Here is a 20660-nt window from a genome sequence, read left to right on the forward strand (position 1 = left end):
TCCCCTGTGGAATCAGAGAAAGGGATTTACCGGTAAGTACCAAAAATAGGATTTTGGTTACCTGCCGGTAAATCCTTTTCTCGTAGTCCCTAGAGGATGGTGGGGTCCACATTAGTACCATGGGGGTATAGACGGGTCCACCAGGAGCCATTGGCACTTTAAGAGTTTGAGAGTGTGGGCTGGCTCCTCCCTCTATGCCCCTCCTACCAGACACAGTCTAGAAACTGTGCCCGAGGAGACGGACATCTGCGAGAGAAGGAGTGGCGAGATTCATACCAGCTCACACATACAAGGCACATCAAGCTAACTTAGCTTGAAAACTCAGCAACCGCTGAAACATTACTTACCAAGTAACAATGCAGAACTCAACTAAAACGAAGTTGTACTGAACCAAATAATGATAGCAGGAAAACGAAGCGCTGGGCGGGCTCCCAGCATCCTCTACGGACTACGAGAAAAGGATTTACCGGTAGGTAAACAAAATCCTATTTTCTCTTACGTCCTAGAGGATGCTAGGGTCCACATTAGTACCATGGGGATGTACCAAAGCTCCCAGAACGGGACGGAGAGCGCGGAGGCTCCTGCAGAACTGACTGACCAAACTTCAGATCATCAGAGGCCAAAGTATCGAACTTATAGAACTTTGCAAACGTGTTCGACCCAGACCAAGTTGCAGCTTGGCAAAGGTGTAAAGCCGAGACACCCCGGGCAGCCGTCCAGGAAGACCCCACCTTACGAGTAGAGTGGGCCTTGACAGTCTTAGGACACGGCAATCCTGTCATAGAATATGCAAGCTGGATAGTGAACCTGATCCAGCGAGAGATCGTCTGCTTAGAAGCAGGACACCCAATATTCTTGGGATTATACAGGACAAACAGAGTCCGATTTTATATGACGAGCAGTCCTCTTCACATAGATTTTCAGAGCCCTTACAACATCCAAGGACTGATGAAATTGAGGAGTCAGTAGCCACTGGCACCACAATAGGTTGGTTGATACGAAATGCCGACACAACCTTCGGAAGAAACTGCTGACGTGTCTGGAGCTCAGCTCTATCTTCGTGGAAGATCAAGTATGGGCTTTTACAGGACAAAGCCCCCAACTCCGACACACGTCTAGCAGAAGCTAAGGCCAACAACATGACAGCCTTCCATGTAAGAAATTTGACCTCAACCTCCTGTAGAGGCTCGAACCAGTCCGATTGGAGGAACTGCAACACCACGTTAAGATCCCAGGCCGCTGTAAGCGGTACAAAGGGAGGTTGGATGTGCAGAACTCCCTTCAAAAAAGTCTGAACCTCAGGGAGGGCAGCCCCGTGTTTCTGGAAGAAAATGGATAGGGACGAAATTTGGACCTTTATGGATCCCAACCTCAGGCCCATATCCACGCCTGCTTGCAGGAAGAGGAGAAACCGTCCCAGTTGAAACTCCACCGCAGGAAATTTCTTGGACTCACACCAAGATACATATTTTTTCCAAAATCGATGGTAATGTTTAGACGTTACTCCTTTCCTAGCCGGTATCAGGGTAGGAATAACCTTGTTCGGTATGCCCTTTCGAGCTAGTATCAGGTGTTCAACCTCCATGCCGTCAAACGTAGCCGCGGTAAGTCTTGATAGGCTAATGGCCCCTGCTGCAGCAGGTCCTCCCGAAGAGGACGAGGCCTCGTCTCTTCTTGCAGTAGATCCAGAAGATCTGCGTACCAAGCCCTTCTTGGCCAGTCTGGAGCAATGAGGATCGCTTGAACCCTTGTTCTCCTTATGAGCTTTAGAACTCTTGGGATGAGTGGAAGTGGAGGAAACACATACCCCGACTGGAACACCCACAGAGTCACTAGGGCGTCCACCGCCACTGCTTGCGGGTCCCTCGGCCTGGAACAACACCGCTGAAGCTTCTTGTTGAGACGAGAGGCTATCATGTCGATCTGGGGTACGCCCCAAAGATCTGTTACCTCCTTGAACACCTCCGGGTGGAGACCCCACTCCTCTGGATGGATTTCATGTCTGCTGAGGAAGTCCGCTTCACAGTTCTCTACTCCCAGAATGAAGATTGCTGACAGCATCAACGCGTGTTTTTCTGCCCAGAGGATGATTCTTGTTACCTCTGATATTGAAGCTCTGTTCTTCGTTCCGCCCTGTCGGTTTATGTAAGCCACTGTTGTCACATTGTCTGACTGCACTTGAACGGCCTGATTTCTCAGAAGATGGGCCGCTTGGAGAAGACCATTGTAGACGGCTCTTAGTTCCAGAATGTTTATCGGCAGGCCGGCTTCCAGACTTGACCACCTTCCTTGGAAGGTTTCCCCTTGAGTGACTGTGCCCCAGCCCCGGAGACTTGCATCCGTTGTTAGAAGGATCCAGTCCTGAATCCCGAACCTGCGTCCCTCCAGAAGGTGAGGCAGTTGCAGACACCAGAGGAGTGAAATCCTGGCCTTTGTTGACAGACGTATTCTCTGGTGCATGTGTAGATGGGATCCCGCCCACTTGTCCAGGAGATCCAGTTGGAAGGACCGAGCATGAAACCTCCCGTACTGCAGGGCCTCGCAAGAGGCCACCATCTTTCCCAGAAGGCGAATGCACTGATGAACCGACACCCGGGTTGGCTTCATGACATCCTGGACTATCGTTTGAAGCACTAACGCCTTTTTCCCTGGAAGAAACACCCTCTGCACTTCCGTGTCGAGGATCATTCCCAGAAAGGGCAACCTCCTGGTTGGTTCTAAATGAGATTTTGGAAGATTCAGGATCCAACCATGTTTCCTGAGAAGCTGGGTCGTGAGAGCTATGGACCGTAACAGCTTCTCCTTGGACGATGCCTTTATCAACAGATCGTCCAGATACGGAATTATGGGGGTAATTCCGAGTTGATCGCAGGAGGAACTTTGTTAGCAGTTGGGCAAAACCATGTGCACTGCAGGGGAGGCAGATATAACCTGTGCAGAGAGAGTTAGATTTGGGTGTGATGTGTTCAATCTGCAATCTAAATTGCAGTATAAAAATAAAGCAGACAGTATTTACCCTGCACAGAAACAAAATAACCCACACAAATCTAACTCTCTCTGCACATGTTATATCTGCCTCCCCTACAGTGCACATGGTTTTGCCCAACTGCTAACAAAGTTCCTGCTGCGATCAACTCAGAATTACCCCCTATGTTCACCCTCTGTCTGCGGAGGAGATTCATCATTTCTACCATCACCTTGGTGAATACCCTCGGTGCTGTGGAGAGGCCAAATGGTAGGGCCTGTAACTGAAAATGACAGTCCAACAGTGCGAATCGAAGATGGAGCCAAATCGGAATGTGGAGGTACGCATCCTTGATATCCAGGGATACCAGGAATTCCCCCTCCTCCAGACCTGATATCACTGCCCTTAGAGACTCCATTTTGAACTTGAACTTCCTCAGAAAGGGGTTTAGTGATTTTAAGTTCACAATGGGCCTGACCGAACCATCCGGTTTCTGTACCATGAAAAGGTTCGAATAGTAACCTTTGTTTTGCATATGAAGTGGTACTGGCACATTGACCTGTACCTCCACCAACTTCTGGACGGCTTCTTGCAGGACAGTCCTGTCTGCCAGCAGGGCTGGCAAGCCTATTTGAAAAATCGATGAGGAGGGAGATTTTGAAATTCCAGCCTGTACCCCTGAGACACAATATCTTGCACCCAGGGGTCCAGGCACGATGACACCCAGACGTGACTGAAATGCCTGAGTCTCGCTCCCACCTCCGGGGCGTGCAGTCCACTGTCATGCGGAGGACTTTGGTGTACCTAAAGCAGGTTTCTGTTCCTGGGAACCTGCAGACGCAGGTTTCTTGGACTTGGGCCGACCTCCCCGAAAGAAGGTGTTGGATGGCTTGGCCTTTCTGGACTTGGTAGACCGAAAGGGCTGTGATGTAGCTAAAGAAAAGGGTTTCTTCAGAGCAGGTGTAGCTGAGGGAAGAAAAGGTGACTTACCAGCCATAGCCGTGGAGATAAACGCATCTAACGCTTCCCCAAAGATAGCCTGACCTGTGTAGGGTAGGGTCTCCACACTTCTCCTGGATTCCGCGTCCGCAGACCACTGGCGCAACCACAGTCCTCAACAAGCTGATACAGACATGGAAGAAATTCCCGCAGCCATGGAACCCAGGTCTTTCATGGATTCTACCAGAAATCCTGCCGAAACCTTAATGTTAAGTAAAAACAATTCGACATCACATTTGTCCATAGTATCCAAGTCTTCAAGTAACGTGCCTGACCACTTTACTATAGCTTTGGCAATCCAAGCACTGGCAATAGTGGGACGTAGTATTGCCCCAGAAGCCGTGTACATGGATTTGAGTGTATTATCAATTTTTCCGATCAGCCGACTCTTACAAGGCGGTAGATCCTGGAACAGGTAAAACCACCTTTCTCTGACGTCCTAGTGGATGCTGGGAACTCCGAAAGGACCATGGGGAATAGCGGGCTCCGAAGGAGGCTGGGCACTCTAGAAAGATTTATGACTACCTGGTGTGCACTGGCTCCTCCCACCATGACCCTCCTCCAAGCCTCAGTTATATTTTGTGCCCGGCCGAGGTTGGATGCACACTAGGGGCTCTCCTGAGCCCTTAGAAAGAAAGTATAGATTTAGGTTTTTTATTTTCAGTGAGACCTGCTGGCAACAGGCTCACTGCAGCGAGGGACTAAGGGGAGAAGAAGCGAACCTACCTGCTTGCAGCTAGCTTGGGCTTCTTAGGCTACTGGACACCATTAGCTCCAGAGGGATCGACCGCAGGCCCAGCCTTGATGTTCAGTCCCGGAGCCGCGCCGCCGCCCCCCTTACAAAGCCAGAAGCATGAAGAGGTCCGGAAAATCGGCGGCATGAAGACATCAGTCTTCACCAAGGTAGCGCACAGCACTGCAGCTGTGCGCCATTGCTCCTCATACACACTTCACACTCCGGTCACTGAGGGTGCAGGGCGCTGGGGGGGGGGCGCCCTGAGCAGCAATAAAAACACCTTGGCTGGCAAAAATACCACAATATATAGCCCCAGAGGCTATATATGTGGTAATTACCCCTGCCAGATTCCATAAAAAAGCGTGAGAATAGTCTGCGGAAAAGGGGCGGAGCTATCTCCCTCAGCACACTGGCGCCATTTTCTCTTCACAGTGCAGATGGAAGAAAGCTCCCCAGGCTCTCCCCTGTAGTTTTCAGGCTCAAAGGGTTAAAAAGAGAGGGGGGGCACTAAATTTAGGAGCAATATTGTATATACAAGCAGCTATTGGGGAAAATTCACTCAGTTATAGTGTTAATCCCCACATTATATAGCGCTCTGGTGTGTGCTGGCATACTCTCTCTCTGTCTCCCCAAAGGGCTTTGTGGGGTCCTGTCCTCAGTCAGAGCATTCCCTGTGTGTGTGTGCGGAGTGTCGGTACGGCTGTGTCGACATGTTTGATGAGGAGACTTATATGGTGACGGAGCAGATGCCGATAAATGTGATGTCACCCCCTGTGGGGCCGACACCAGAGTGGATGGTTAGGTGAACGGTATTAACCGACAGTGTCAACTCCTTACATAAAAGGGTGGATGACGTAACAGCTGTGGGACAGCCGGCTTCTCAGCCCGCGCCTGCCCAGGCGTCTCAAAGGCCATCAGGGGCTCAAAAACGCCCGCTCACGCAGATGGCAGACACAGATGTCAACACGGAGTCTGACTCAAGTGTCGACAAGGTTAAGACATATACACAATCCACTAGGAACATCCGTGACTTGATCCCGGCAATAAAAAATGTGTTACACATTTCTGACATTAACCCAAGTACCTCTAAAAATGGGTTTTATGTTTGGGGAGAAAAAGCAGGCAGTGTTTTGTTCCCCCATCAGATGAATGAATGAAGTGTGTGAAAAGCGTGGGTTCCCCCGATAAGAAACTGGTAATTTCTAAAAAGTTACTGATGGCGTACCCTTTCCCGCCAGAGGATAAGTTACGCTGGGAAATATCCCCTAGGGTGGATAAGACGCTCACACGGTTGTCAAAAAAGGTGGCACTGCCGTTTTAAGAACGGCCACTTTGAAGGTACCTGTTGATAAAAAGCAGGAGGTTATCCTGAAGTCTGTATTTACACACTCAGGTACTAGACTGAGACCTGCAGATCGTGCTGCTGCAGCGTGGTCGGTGACCCTGTCAAACATGAGAACATATTAAAGACGTCGTCTTATATATGAGGGATGCACAGAGGGATATTTTGCCGGCTGGCATCCAAAATTAATGTAATGTCCATTCTGTCAGGAGGGTATTAGAGACCTGTCACTGGACAGGTGATGCTGACTTTAAAAGGTGCATAGAGATTCTGCCTTATAAGGGTGAGGAATTATTTGGGGATGGTCTCTGGGACCTCGTATCCACAGCAACAGCTGGGAAGAAATATTTTTACCTCAGGTTTCCTCACAGACTAAGAAAGCACTGTATTATCAGGTACAGTCCTTTCGGCTTCAGAAAAGCAAGCGGGTCAAAGGCGCTTCCTTTCTGTACAGAGACAAGGGAAGAGGGAAAAAGCTGCACCAGTCAGCCTGTTCCCAGAATCAAAATTCTTCTCTCGCTTCCTCTGAGTCCACAGCATGACGCGGGGGCTCCACAGGTGTAGCCAGGTACGGTGGGGGGCCGTCTCAAAAATTTCAGCGATCAGTGGGCTCGCTCACAGGTGGATCCCTGTTTCATTCAAGTAGTATTTCAGGGGTACAAGCTGGAATTCGAGATGTCTCCCCCCAGCCATTTCCTAAAATATGCCTTGCCGACAACTCCCTCAGGCAGGGAGGCTGTGCTAGAGGCAATTAATAAGCGGTATTCCCAGCAGGTAATACTCAAGGTGCCCCTACTTCAACAAGGACGGGGTTACTATTCCACACGGTTTGGGGTACCGAAACCGCATGGTTCGGTGTGACCGATTTTATATTTAAAATCCTGGAACACATACATAAAAAAATTCAAGTTCAAGATGGAATCGCTCAGGGCGGTTATTGCAAGCCTGGACGAGGGGGATTACATGGTATCCCGGGACATCAAGGATGCTTACCTGCATGTCCCCATTTACCATCCTCGCCAGGAGTACCTCAGATTTGTGGTACAGGATTACCATTACCAAGTCCAGACACTGCCGTTTGGACTGGACATGGCACCGAGGGTGTTTACCAAGGTAATGGCCGAAATGATGATACTCCTTCAAAAAAAAGGGAGTTTTTAATTATCCCGTACTTGGACAATCTCCTTATAAGGGCGAGGTCCAAGGAGCAGTTGCTAGTCGGGGTAGCACTATTTTGGAAAGTTCTACAACAGCACGGTTGGATTCTAAACAGTCCAAAGTCACAGCTGGTTCCTATGACACGTCTACTGTTCCGGGGGATGGTTCTGGACACAGACCAGAAATAGTGTTTCTCCCGGAGGAGAAAGCCAAGGAGCTGTCATCTCTAGTCAGAGACCTCCTGAAGCCAAAACAGGTATCGGTGCATCATTGCACGCGAGTCCTGGGAAAAATGGTAGCTTCCTACGAAGCAATCCCATTCGGCAGGTTCTATGCAAGAACTTTTCAGTGGGACCTGTTGGACAAGTGGTCCGGATCGCATCTTCAGATGCATAGGCTGATAACCCTGTCTCCAAGGACCAGGGTATCTCTACTGTGGTGGCTGCAGAGTGCCCATCTTCAAGAGGGCCGCAGGTTCGGCATACAGGACTAGGTCCTAGTGACCATGGATGCCAGCCTTTGAGGCTGGGGGGCAGTCACACAGGGAAGAAACTTCCAGGGACTTTGGTCAAGTCAGGTGACTTCCCTACACATAAATATTCTGGAACTAAGGGCCATTTACAATGCCCTGAGTCCGGCAAGGCCTCTGCTTCAAAACCAGCCGGTACTGATCCAATCAGACAACATCACGGCAGTCGCCCATGTAAACCAACAGGGCGGCACAAGAAGCAGGATGGCGATGGCAGAAGCCACAAGGATTCTCCGATGGGCGGAAAATCATGTGTTAGCACTGTCAGCGGTGTTCATTCCCGGAGTAGACAACTGGGAAGCAGATCTTCTCAGCAGACACGACCTCCACCCGGGAGAGTGGGGACTTCATCCAGAAGTCTTCCAAAGGATTGTACACCATTGGGAAAGGCCACAGGTGGACATGATGGCGTCCCGCCTCAACAAAAAGCTATTAAAGATATTGAGCCAGGTCAAGGGACCCTCAGGCGATAGCTGTGGACGCTCTGGTAACACCGTGGGTGTACCAGTCGGTTTATGTGTTCTACCCTCTGCCTCTCATACCAAAGGTACTGAGAATAATAAGAAGGCGAGGAGTAAGAACGATACTCGTGGTTCCGGATTGGCCAAGAAGAGCTTGGTACCCAGAACTTCAAGAAATTATATCAGAGGACCCATGGCCTCTGCCACTCAGACAGGACCTGCGCCAGCAGGGGCCCTGTCTGTTCCAAGACTTACCGCGGCTACGTTGTGACGGCATGGCGGTTGAACGCCGGATCCTAAAGGAAAAGGGCATTCCGGAGGAAGTCATTCCTACGCTGATTCAAGCCAGGAAAGATGCAACTGCAAAACATTATCACCGCATATGGCGGAAATATGTTGCTTGGTGTGAGGCCAAAAAAGGCCCCAACAGAGGAATTTCAACTAGGTCGATTTCTGCATTTCCTACAAGCAGGAGTGTCTATGGGCCTAAAATTAGGCTCCATTAAGATACAGATCTCGGCTCTGTCGATTTTCTTCCAGAAAAAACTAGCTTCACTACCTGAAGTTCAGACATTGTAAAAGGAGTGCTGCATATTCAGCCCCGGTTGTGCCTCCAGTGGCACCTTGGGATCTCAACGTGGTGTTGAGTTTCTTAAAATCACATTGGTTTGAGCCACTAAAAACCGTAGATCTAAAATATCTCACGCGGGAAGTGGTCATGTTATTGGCCTTGGCTTCGGCCAGGCGTGTATCAGAATTGGTGGCTTTGTCTTATAAAAGTCCTTATCTGATTTTCCATATGGATAGGGCAGAATTGAGGACTCGTCCCCAGTTTCTCCCTAAGGTGGTATCAGTTTTTCACTTGAACCAGCCTATTGTGGTGCCTGCGGCTACTAGGGACTTGGAGGACTCCAAGTTGTTAGACGTTGTCAGGGCCCTGAAAATATATGTTTCCAGGACGGCTAGAGTCAGAAAATCTGACTCGCTGTTTATCCTGTATGCACCCAACAAGCTGGGTGCTCCTGCTTCTAAGCAGACTATTGCTCGTTGGATTTGTAATACAATTCAGCTTGCACATTCTGTGGCAGGCCTGCCACAGCCAAAATCTGTAAATGCCCATTCCACAAGGAAGGTGGGCTCATCTTGGGCGGCTACCCGAGGGGTCTCGGCTTTACAACTTTGCCGAGCGGCTACTTGCTCAGGGGCAAACACGTTTGCAAAATTCTACAAATTTGATACCCTGGCTTGAGAGGACCTTGAGTTCTCTCATTCGGTGCTGCAGAGTCATCCGCACTCTCCCGCCCGTTTGGGAGCTTTGGTATAATCCCCATGGTCCTTTCGGAGTTCCCAGCATCCACTAGGACGTCAGAGAAAATAAGAATTTACTCACCGGTAATTCTATTTCTCGTAGTCCGTAGTGGATGCTGGGCGCCCATCCCAAGTGCGGATTGTCTGCAATACTTGTAAATAGTTATTGCTAACTAAAGGGTTATTGTTGAGCCATCTGTTGAGAGGCTCAGTTGTTTTCATACTGTCAAACTGGATATAGTATCACGAGTTGTACGGTGTGATTGGTGTGGCTGGTATGAGTCTTACCCGGGATTCAAAATCCTTCCTTATTGTGTACGCTCGTCCGGGCACAGTGTCCTAACTGAGGCTTGGAGGAGGGTCATAGTGGGAGGAGCCAGTGCACACCAGGTAGTCATAAATCTTTCTAGAGTGCCCAGCCTCCTTCGGAGCCCGCTATTCCCCATGGTCCTTTCGGAGTTCCCAGCATCCACTACGGACTACGAGAAATAGAATTACCGGTGAGTAAATTCTTATTTTTTTGAGAGTCTGGATACTGACGCGTCAACAATAGGCGGGTTTTCCCATTTTTTCCTATCCTCTACCGGGAAAGGAAATGCCACCAGAACCCTTTTAGGTATCTGGAATTTTTTATCCGGGTTTTCCCAAGCCTTTTCAAAAATAACATTTAATTCCTTTGACGCAGGGAAGATTAGCGAGGCTTTCTTATTGTCAGTGAAGTAAGCCTCCTCAACCTGCTCAGGTGTTGTATCAGCAATATTCAACACATCTCTAATAGCCTCTATCATCAACTGCACCCCTTTAGCAAGAGATGCTGCCCCCCGCAACACATCCCCGTCACCGTCTGCAGTGTCAGAATCGGTATCCGTATCATCCTGCATGATCTGCGTAAGAGCACGTTTATGTGAATATACAGCGGGGAGCCCTGAGGTACTAGAACTGGGCCAGACTGCCATAGAGTTCTGTAAAACCTGAGTTGCAGATTCATTTTGTGCAACCCTATTTGAAATCCGAGAAAGCATAGATTTGATAGAGGATAACCACTCAGGCTCCCTTGCTGGTATCTGTGCTAAACCAGTGTAATCCTGATTACATGGAATGGGATCATATCCTCTGTAGCATATGACACAGAGTCCCTGGACATTGTTTAATGGAGACCACAGACAATCCACACACACACAGGGGAGGACAGACAGAGTTTCACCCCCACAGTCTTAATGCAGCCCCCCCCCCCCCCTTCTACAACCCCCTGGTACCGTGAGAGATAGCTGGAGTTGCTGTGGAGGGACTTGCTCTTCCTGGACAGCGCTGTGCAGGCAGGAAAATGGCGCTGAATGCTGCTGGGTTCGCTCTGAGGAGAAGATCCGCCCCCAAAATGGCGCTGTCTTCCCGCTCTTCACAAGGATTATACTGGCCTGAGGTAAAATGCTGGCTTAGATCCACGGACCCCGGCAGGCTTGCTGACCAGTGCAGGGTTCAGGCGCTGGCTCAGGGCGCCCCTCACAGCGCCGCACTAAGTACCACTGAGCCTCCGGAGTGCCGCTCCTACCCTGTTGCCGCCATCTTCACACCAGCTCCCCGCTTGCTAGGGGGGTTGGTGACTCACCTGCCACTGATTTTCAGCTCTGTAAGGGGGTGGCGGCATGCTGCTGGGGTGAGCGATCCCCTGTGGCGGGGAACAATCTATTCCCTCAGGAGCTCAGTGTCCTGTCAGTGGACATAGTGGCTCAGACCCTGCAGGGCAGACACTACTCCCCCCCCCCCTTAGTCCCACGAAGCAGGGAGGCTGTTTCCAGCAGCCTCCCTGTAAAATAATAACCTATAAAAAAAAACTTTACTAAAGAAGTTCTGTAGAGCTCCCCTAGCTGGGACCGGCTACTCCGTGCACAATTTCTAAACTGAGTCTGGTAGGAGGGGCATAGAGGGAGGAGCCAGCCCACACTCTCAAACTCTTAAAGTGCCAATGGCGCCTGGTGGACCCGTCTATACCCCCATGATACTAATGTGGACCCCAGCGTCCTCTAGGACGTAAGAGAAATCCATTTCTCTGACGTCCTTGTGGATGCTGGGACTCCGTCAGGACCATGGGGAATAGCGGCTCCGCAGGAGACTGGGCACAAAAGTAAAAGCTTTAGGACTACCTGGTGTGCACTGGCTCCTCCCCCTATGACCCTCCTCCAAGCCTCAGTTAGATTTTTGTGCCCGAACGAGAAGGGTGCATACTAGGTGGCTCTCCTGAGCTGCTTAGAGTAAAAGTTTAAATTAGGTTTTTTTATTTTCAGTGAGTCCTGCTGGCAACAGGCTCACTGCACCGAGGGACTAAGGGGAGAAGAAGCGAACTCACCTGCGTGCAGAGTGGATTGGGCTTCTTAGGCTACTGGACATTAGCTCCAGAGGGACCGATCACAGGCCCAGCCATGGATGGGTCCCAGAGCCGCGCCGCCGGCCCCCTTACAGAGCCAGAAGACAGAAGAGTCCGGGAAATCGGCGGCAGAAGACGTCCTGTCTTCAATAAGGTAGCGCACAGCACCGCAGCTGTGCGCCATTGCTCTCAGCACACTTCACACTCCGGTCACTGAGGGTGCAGGGCGCTGGGGGGGGGATCGCCCTGAGACGCAATAAAAACACTTTTGATGGCAAAAAATACATCACATATAGCTCCTGGGCTATATGGATGCATTTAACCCCTGCCAGTTTTCCTTAAAAAAGCGGGAGAAAGGCCGCCGAGAAGGGGGCGGAGCCTATCTCCTCAGCACACAAGCGCCATTTTCCCTCACAGCTCCGCTGGAAGGACGTCTCCCTGACTCTCCCCTGCAGTCCTGCACTACAGAAACAGGGTAAAACAAGAGAGGGGGGGCACTAATTTGGCAGATAAATCTATACAGCAGCTATATAAGGGAAATACACTTATATAAGGTTATCCCTGTATATATATAGCGCTCTGGTGTGTGCTGGCAAACTCTCCCTCTGTCTCCCCAAAGGGCTAGTGGGGTCCTGTCCTCTATCAGAGCATTCCCTGTGTGTGTGCTGTGTGTCGGTACGTTTGTGTCGACATGTATGAGGAGGAAAATGGTATGGAGGCGGAGCAATTGCCTGTAATAGTGATGTCACCCCCTAGGGAGTCGACACCTGACTGGATGGTCTTATGGAAGGAATTACGTGATCGTGTCAGCACTTTACAAAAGACTATTGACGACATGAGACAGCCGGCAAATCAGTTAGTGCCTGTCCAGGCGTCTCAAACACCGTCAGGGGCTCTAAAGCGCCCGTTACCTCAGATGGTCGACACAGACCCAGACACGGACACTGACTCCAGTGTCGACGGTGAGGAAACAAACGTGATTTCCAGTAGGGCCACACTTTACATGATCACGGCAATGAAGGAGGTTTTGAACATTTCTGATACTACAAGTACCACAAAAAAGGGTATTATGTGGGGTGTGAAAAAACTACCCGTAGTTTTTCCTGAATCAGATGAATTAAATGAGGTGTGTGATGAAGCGTGGGTTTCCCCCGATAAAAAACTGCTAATTTCTAAAAAATTATTGGCATTATACCCTTTCCCGCCAGAGGTTAGGGCGCGTTGGGAAACACCCCCTAGGGTAGATAAGGCGCTCACACGCTTATCAAAACAAGTGGCGTTACCGTCTCCTGATACGGCCGCCCTCAAGGAGCCAGCTGATAGGCTGGAAAATATCCTAAAAAGTATATACACACATACTGGTGTTATACTGCGACCAGCAATCGCCTCAGCCTGGATGTGCAGTGCTGGGGTGGCTTGGTCGGATTCCCTGACTGAAAATATTGATACCCTAGACAGGGACAGTATATTATTGACTATAGAGCATTTAAAAGATGCATTTCTATATATGCGAGATGCACAAAGGGATATTTGCACTCTGGCATCAAGAGTAAGTGCGCTGTCCATTTCTGCCAGAAGAGGGTTATGGACGCGACAGTGGTCAGGTGATGCAGATTCCAAGCGGCATATGGAAGTATTGCCGTATAAAGGGGAGGAGTTATTTGGGGTCGGTCTATCGGACCTGGTGGCCACGGCAACGGCAGGGAAATCCACCTTTTTACCCCAGGTCACTTCTCAGCAGAAAAAGACACCGTCTTTTCAGGCTCAGTCCTTTCGTCCCCATAAGGGCAAGCGGGCAAAAGGCCACTCATTTCTGCCCCGGGGCAGAGGAAGGGGAAAAAGACTGCAGCAGGCAGCCTCTTCCCAGGAACAGAAGCCCTCCCCCGCTTCTGCCAAGTCCTCAGCATGACGCTGGGGCCTTACAAGCGGACTCAGGTACGGTGGGGGGCCGTCTCAATAATTTCAGCGCGCAGTGGGCTCACTCGCAAGTGGACCCCTGGATCCTGCAGGTAGTATCTCAGGGGTACAAATTGGAATTCGAGACGTCTCCCCCTCGCCGGTTCCTGAAGTCTGCTTTACCAACGTCTCCCTCCGACAGGGAGGCGGTATTGGAAGCCATTCACAAGCTGTATTCCCAGCAGGTGATAATCAAGGTACCCCTCCTACAACAGGGAAAGGGGTATTATTCCACGCTGTTTGTGGTACCGAAGCCGGACGGCTCGGTGAGACCTATTTTAAATCTGAAATCATTGAACACTTACATACAAAGGTTCAAATTCAAGATGGAGTCACTCAGAGCAGTGATAGCAAACCTGGAAGAAGGGGACTATTTGATGTCTCGGGACATCAAGGATGCTTACCTACATGTCCCAATTTGCCCTTCTCACCAAGGGTACCTCAGGTTTGTGGTACAGAACTGTCATTATCAGTTTCAGACGCTGCCGTTTGGATTGTCCACGGCACCCCGGGTCTTTACCAAGGTAATGGCCGAAATTATGATTCTTCTTCGAAGAAAAGGCGTCTTAATTATCCCTTACTTGGACGATCTCCTGATAAGGGCAAGGTCCAGGGAACAGTTAGAGGTCGGAGTAGCGCTATCTCAAGTAGTGCTACGACAGCACGGGTGGATTCTAAATATTCCAAAATCGCAGCTGATTCCGACGACACGTCTGCTGTTCCTAGGGATGATTCTGGACACAGTCCAGAAAAAGGTGTTTCTTCCGGAGGAGAAAGCCAGGGAGTTATCCGAGCTAGTCAGGAACCTCCTAAAACCAGGCCAGGTGTCAGTGCATCAATGCACAAGGGTCCTGGGAAAAATGGTGGCTTCTTACGAAGCGATTCCTTTCGGCAGATTCCACGCAAGAACTTTTCAGTGGGATCTGCTGGATAAATGGTCCGGATCGCATCTTCAGATGCATCAGCGGATAACCCTGTCTCCGAGGACAAGGGTGTCTCTCCTGTGGTGGTTGCAGAGTGCTCATCTTCTAGAGGGCCGCAGATTCGGCATTCAGGACTGGGTCCTGGTGACCACGGATGCCAGCCTGAGAGGCTGGGGAGCAGTCACACAGGGAAGAAATTTCCAGGGCTTGTGGTCAAGCATGGAAACGTAATTTCACATAAATATCCTGGAACTAAGGGCCATTTACAATGCCCTAAGTCAAGCAAGGCCTCTGCTTCAGGGTCAGCCGGTGTTGATCCAGTCGGACAACATCACGGCAGTCGCCCACGTAAACAGACAGGGCGGCACAAGAAGCAGGAGAGCGATGGCAGAAGCTGCAAGGATTCTTCGCTGGGCGGAAAATCATGTGATAGCACTGTCAGCAGTGTTCATTCCCGGAGTGGACAACTGGGAAGCAGATTTTCTCAGCAGACACGATCTCCACCCGGGAGAGTGGGGACTTCATCCAGAAGTCTTCCATGTGATTGTAAACCGTTGGGAAAAACCAAAGGTGGACATGATGGCGTCCCGCCTCAACAAAAAACTAGACAGGTATTGCGCCAGGTCAAGGGACCCTCAGGCAATATCGGTGGACGCTCTGGTAACACCTTGGGTGTACCAGTCAGTGTATGTGTTCCCTCCTCTGCCTCTCATACCAAAGGTACTGAGGATTATAAGACGGAGAGGAGTAAGAACTATACTCGTGGCTCCGGATTGGCCAAGAAGGACTTGGTACCCGGAACTTCAAGAGATGCTCACGGAGGATCCGTGGCCTCTACCTCTAAGAAGGGACCTGCTTCAGCAAGGACCCTGTCTGTTCCAAGACTTACCGCGGCTGCGTTTGACGGCATGGCGGTTGAACGCCGGATCCTGAAGGAAAAAGGCATTCCAGATGAAGTCATCCCTACCCTGATCAAAGCCAGGAAGGATGTAACTGCACAACATTATCACCGTATTTTGAGGAAATATGTTGCGTGGTGCGAGGCCAGGAAGGCCCCGACAGAGGAATTTCAACTAGGTCGTTTTCTACATTTCCTGCAAACAGGACTGTCCATGGGCCTAAAATTAGGTTCCATTAAGGTTCAAATTTCGGCTTTGTCGATTTTCTTCCAGAAAGAATTGGCTTCAGTTCCTGAAGTCCAGACCTTTGTAAAGGGGGTACTGCATATACAGCCTCCCTTTGTGCCTCCAGTGGCACCCTGGGATCTCAATGTGGTTTTGGGATTCCTAAAATCACATTGGTTCGAACCACTCGCCACAGTGGATTTAAAATATCTCACATGGAAAGTGGTAATGCTGTTGGCCCTGGCTTCAGCCAGGCGCGTATCAGAATTGGCGGCTTTATCCTATAAAAGCCCTTACCTGATATTTCATTCGGATAGGGCGGAATTGAGGACTCGCCCTCAATTTCTCCCTAAGGTGGTTTCAGCGTTTCACCTAAATCAACCTATTGTGGTGCCTGCGGCTACTGGGGACTTGGAGGATTCCAAGTTACTGGATGTAGTCAGGGCCCTGAAAATATATGTTTCCAGGACGGCTGGAGTCAGGAAATCTGACTCGCTGTTTATATTGTATGCACCCAACAAGCTGGGTGCTCCTGCTTCTAAGCAGACTATTGCTCGTTGGATTTGTAGTACAATTCAGCTTGCACATTCTGTGGCAGGCTTGCCACAGCCAAAATCTGTCAATGCCCATTCCACAAGGAAGGTGGGCTCATCTTGGGCGGCTGCCCGAGGGGTCTCGGCTTTACAACTTTGCCGAGCAGCTACGTGGTCAGGGGAAAACACGTTTGTAAAATTCTACAAATTTGATACCCTGGCTAAAGAGGATCTGGAGTTCTCTCATTCGGTGCTGCAGAGTCATCCGCACTCTCCCGCCCGTTTGGGAGCTTTGGTATAATCCCCATGGTCCTGACGGAGTCCCAGCATCCACAAGGACGTCAGAGAAAATAAGAATTTACTTACCGATAATTCTATTTCTCGTAGTCCGTAGTGGATGCTGGGCGCCCATCCCAAGTGCGGATTGTCTGCAATACTTGTACATAGTTATTGTTGCCAAAAATTCGGGTTTTGTTGTAGTGAGCCATCTGTTCTGGAGGCTCCTCATGTTATCATACTGTTAACTGGGTTTAGATCACAAGTTATATGGTGTGATTGGTGTGGCTGGTATGAGTCTTACCCGGGATTCAAAAATCCTTCCTTATTGTGTACGCTCGTCCGGGCACAGTATCCTAACTGAGGCTTGGAGGAGGGTCATAGGGGGAGGAGCCAGTGCACACCAGGTAGTCCTAAAGCTTTTACTTTTGTGCCCAGTCTCCTGCGGAGCCGCTATTCCCCATGGTCCTGACGGAGTCCCAGCATCCACTACGGACTACGAGAAATAGAATTATCGGTAAGTAAATTCTTATTTTTTTTTAATATTGGGCATAAACACAATTTGTCACTTCTTAAATAAACCCATATAAGTCTAATGCACTGATAGTATTCAGTTTAATCTCAATGATATCAGGCATTATTGAAGTGTTATGTTCTTGTTTTGTGGATTATTTAGGGTAAAGATCTGACTAATATTAAGGTAGATGATCTAGAAGTAGAAGAAGGGACATATGTGACTGATAAGAAGGCAGAAGATAAAAAAGAAGAGACTTATGTGACTGATATGAAGGTAGAAGTTATAGATGATGAAGAAGAGACGTATGTGACTAATATTAAGGAAGAAGATACAGAGGGAGAAGAAGAGACGTATGTGACTGATATGAAGTCAGAAGATATAGAGGGAGAAGAAGAGACGTATGTGACTGGTATGAACAAAGAAGATATAGAGGAAGAAGAAGAGACTTATGTGACTGATATGAAGGCAGAAGATATAGAGGAAGAAGAAGAGACGTATGTGACTGATATGAAGGCAGAAGATATAGAGGAAGAAGAAGAGATGTATGTGACTGATATGAAGGAAGAAGATACAGATGGAGAAGAGACGTATGTGACTGATATGAAGGCAGAAGATATAGAGGGAGAAGAAAAGACATATGTGACTGATATAAAGGTAGAAGATATCGAGGAAGAAGAAGAGACGTATGTGACTGGTATAAAGGTAGAAGATATAGAGGGAGAAGAAGAGACGTATGTGACTGATATGAGGGCAGAAGATACAGAGGGAGAAGAAAAGACATATGTGACTGATATAAAGGTAGAAGATATCGAGGAAGAAGAAGAGACGTATGTAACTTATATAAAGGCAGAAGATACAGAGGGAGAAGAAGAGACGTATGTGACTGATAATAAGGCAGAAGATACAGAGGGAGAAGATGAGACTTATGTTACTGTTATGAAGACAGAAGATACAGATGGAGAAGAAGAGACTTATGTGACTGTTTTGAAGACAGAAGATACAGAGGGAGAAGAAGAGACGTATGTGAGAGGTGATCAGCAGTATAAGGAGGAAGAAATCCCTAGAGATATCAGCACAGGTGAGTAATAAACACTTATTACAGAGAAGAGTCACATTATCCTTGCTCAGTCACTACAGCAATCTCATCCTACACCCTCCTCTGTCAGAACAGACTAATGAAGGGGATGTATCTGACCAATGTGGGACTCAGGAACCACCAGCCCCTACAAGTCTCCTGCTCTCCACCAAACATCATTTATTGTGTGATACCAGCCAAGAGTTCTGATCAGTATTATCCCCACACTCTCTGATGTATCACTTACACTAGTAGCCATCAAACACTACTGTATACTACCTTGGATTCTGTCTGTACTCCATCACCCACATTACTACTATACACTCCCTTAGCTGCTGTCTATACCCCTCACCAACAATATATGCAACACAAATATAAAGTCTTTTTTATACCCAATGCCATCTGTAGAGCTGGATGATGAGGTGTCTTTATATTTTAAGACAACAGTCATTTTTGTTTTGTAAATGTTTCATAATTGTGAAGTTAATAATTGTATGAAGATTTGTTCATAGAATAGCTTCCACTTTTATTTTATTTAACTATTTCAATACATATTACTATATTTCCAGCAGGTGGACATTCAAGCAGGAAGACCTTGGAGAGAGATCTTGTATTGTCTCCACATTTTAAAATACATGATAATATCACCCAGGATTCTCCAGGAGACATCGCCATTACCCTAAATTTGCATCCAGTACCTCACAGTGCAGATATATCATCTGATCCCTCCAATCATGGGGAATGTTCTACTGATACCCCAAATATTACTACACATAGTGCAACTTATAGAGGTGTTAAAATATTTCTGTGTTCTGTATGTGGGAAATGTTTTTCACATAAATCAGGTCTTGTTACACATCAGAGAATTCACACAGGTGAGAAGCCATTTACATGTTCTGTGTGTGGGAAATGTTTTACAGTGAATTCAAATCTTATTACACATCAGAGAACTCACACAGGGGAGAGGCCATATCCATGCTCTGAGTGCGGAAAATGCTTTAGATATAAATCACATCTTGTTACACATCAGAGAAATCACACAGGAGAGAAGCCATATCCATGCTCTGAGTGTGGGAAATGTTTTACACAGAGATCAAATCTTGTTACACATCAGAGAAGTCACACAGGAGAGAGGCCATTTACATGCTCTGAGTGTGGGAAATGTTTTACAGAAAAATCAAATCTTGCTATACATCAGAGAAGTCATACAGGTGAGAGGCCGTATGCATGCTCTGAGTGTGGAAAGTGTTTTACAGAGAAAACAAATCTTGTTATACATCAGAGACATCACACAGGTGAGAGGCCATATACATGCTCTGAGTGTGGGAAATGTTATACACAGAAATCAGATCTTGTTACACATCAGAGAAGTCACACAGGTGAGAGGCTATTTCAATGCTCTGAGTGTGGGAAATGTTTTACGCAGAAATCAGATCTTACTATACACCAGCGACATCACACAGGTGAGAAGCCATTTGCATGCTCTGAATGTGGGAAATGTTTTACACGGAAATCATATCTTTTTAGACATCAGAGAAGTCACACAGGTGAGAGACCATTTCCTTGCTCTGAGTGTGGGAAATGTTTTACACGGAAATCACATCTTGTTAGACATCAAAAAACACATATAAATGATATGAGCTGATAGACATCAAACACAATAATTTAAATATTGCAAATGCTGCAAAGTTTTTGGTAAATTTCTTGTGTTTTGAGAATGAGTAATAGCAGAATGGACAATACACAATGTCATCAGTATACAAAACATTGGAACATTTTCCACCCAATAATCCACCTATAATAAATAATAGAGCTTGGAAAGTCTTGTAGCCATCAGATTACCGATAATGCTCGTTCTATCATGGACCATTGTATCAGCTCAGCTGGGCAAGAACATGTCAGAATCCTGTAAGTGAATTGTGAGATTATTTATAATTCTTTTATATTTTGAATATATGCATGGATTGTACAATTATATATATATATACTCATACATACATACATACATACATACATACATACATACATACAGGGTGATATATCAGTACAACCTTTTGTTTCAAAAACTGTGCAGGAGATGGAAAAACTGAATGCTCCAGTAATGTATGGATGAGGTGGGCTATCTTGTAGGGTATGTACCGAACATGGGTGCCATCTTGAAATCGTCCATCTTGAATTTTTGTCAGTTTTTTTCAAATGGAAATGTGGTCGTGTAACACATCAGGATTTGCTGAAAAGTTTATTGCTGCAAACAGATTTAAAATATCAGTTATGGTTCAAAAGGTACAACACTTTTTTTTGTTGGTATTACAGGCTGAACTGTTCTCCGTAAAGGACAGTCATTTAATGTGTTCAACATGTTGTCCCTCTTGGTCAATACAACTTCGAAGGCGCTG

The 20660-nt window shown here is 47.9% G+C and overlaps 1 protein-coding gene across 1 annotated transcript in view; it reads left to right on the forward strand.

The window, feature by feature from the left end:
* LOC135057097 (uncharacterized) overlaps nucleotides 1-20660 on the forward strand; it is a 204258-nt gene that overhangs the window by 38330 nt on the left and 145268 nt on the right. Inside the window, exons 6-7 of the mRNA XM_063962998.1 lie at nucleotides 17349-18267; nucleotides 18834-19904. Of these exons, the coding sequence (XP_063819068.1) occupies nucleotides 17349-18267; nucleotides 18834-19904 (1990 nt within the window). The remainder of the gene's footprint in view (nucleotides 1-17348; nucleotides 18268-18833; nucleotides 19905-20660) is intronic.

Source organism: Pseudophryne corroboree, chromosome 3, assembly GCF_028390025.1.
Source record: "Pseudophryne corroboree isolate aPseCor3 chromosome 3, aPseCor3.hap2, whole genome shotgun sequence".
NCBI classification, from domain to species: domain Eukaryota; kingdom Metazoa; phylum Chordata; class Amphibia; order Anura; family Myobatrachidae; genus Pseudophryne; species Pseudophryne corroboree.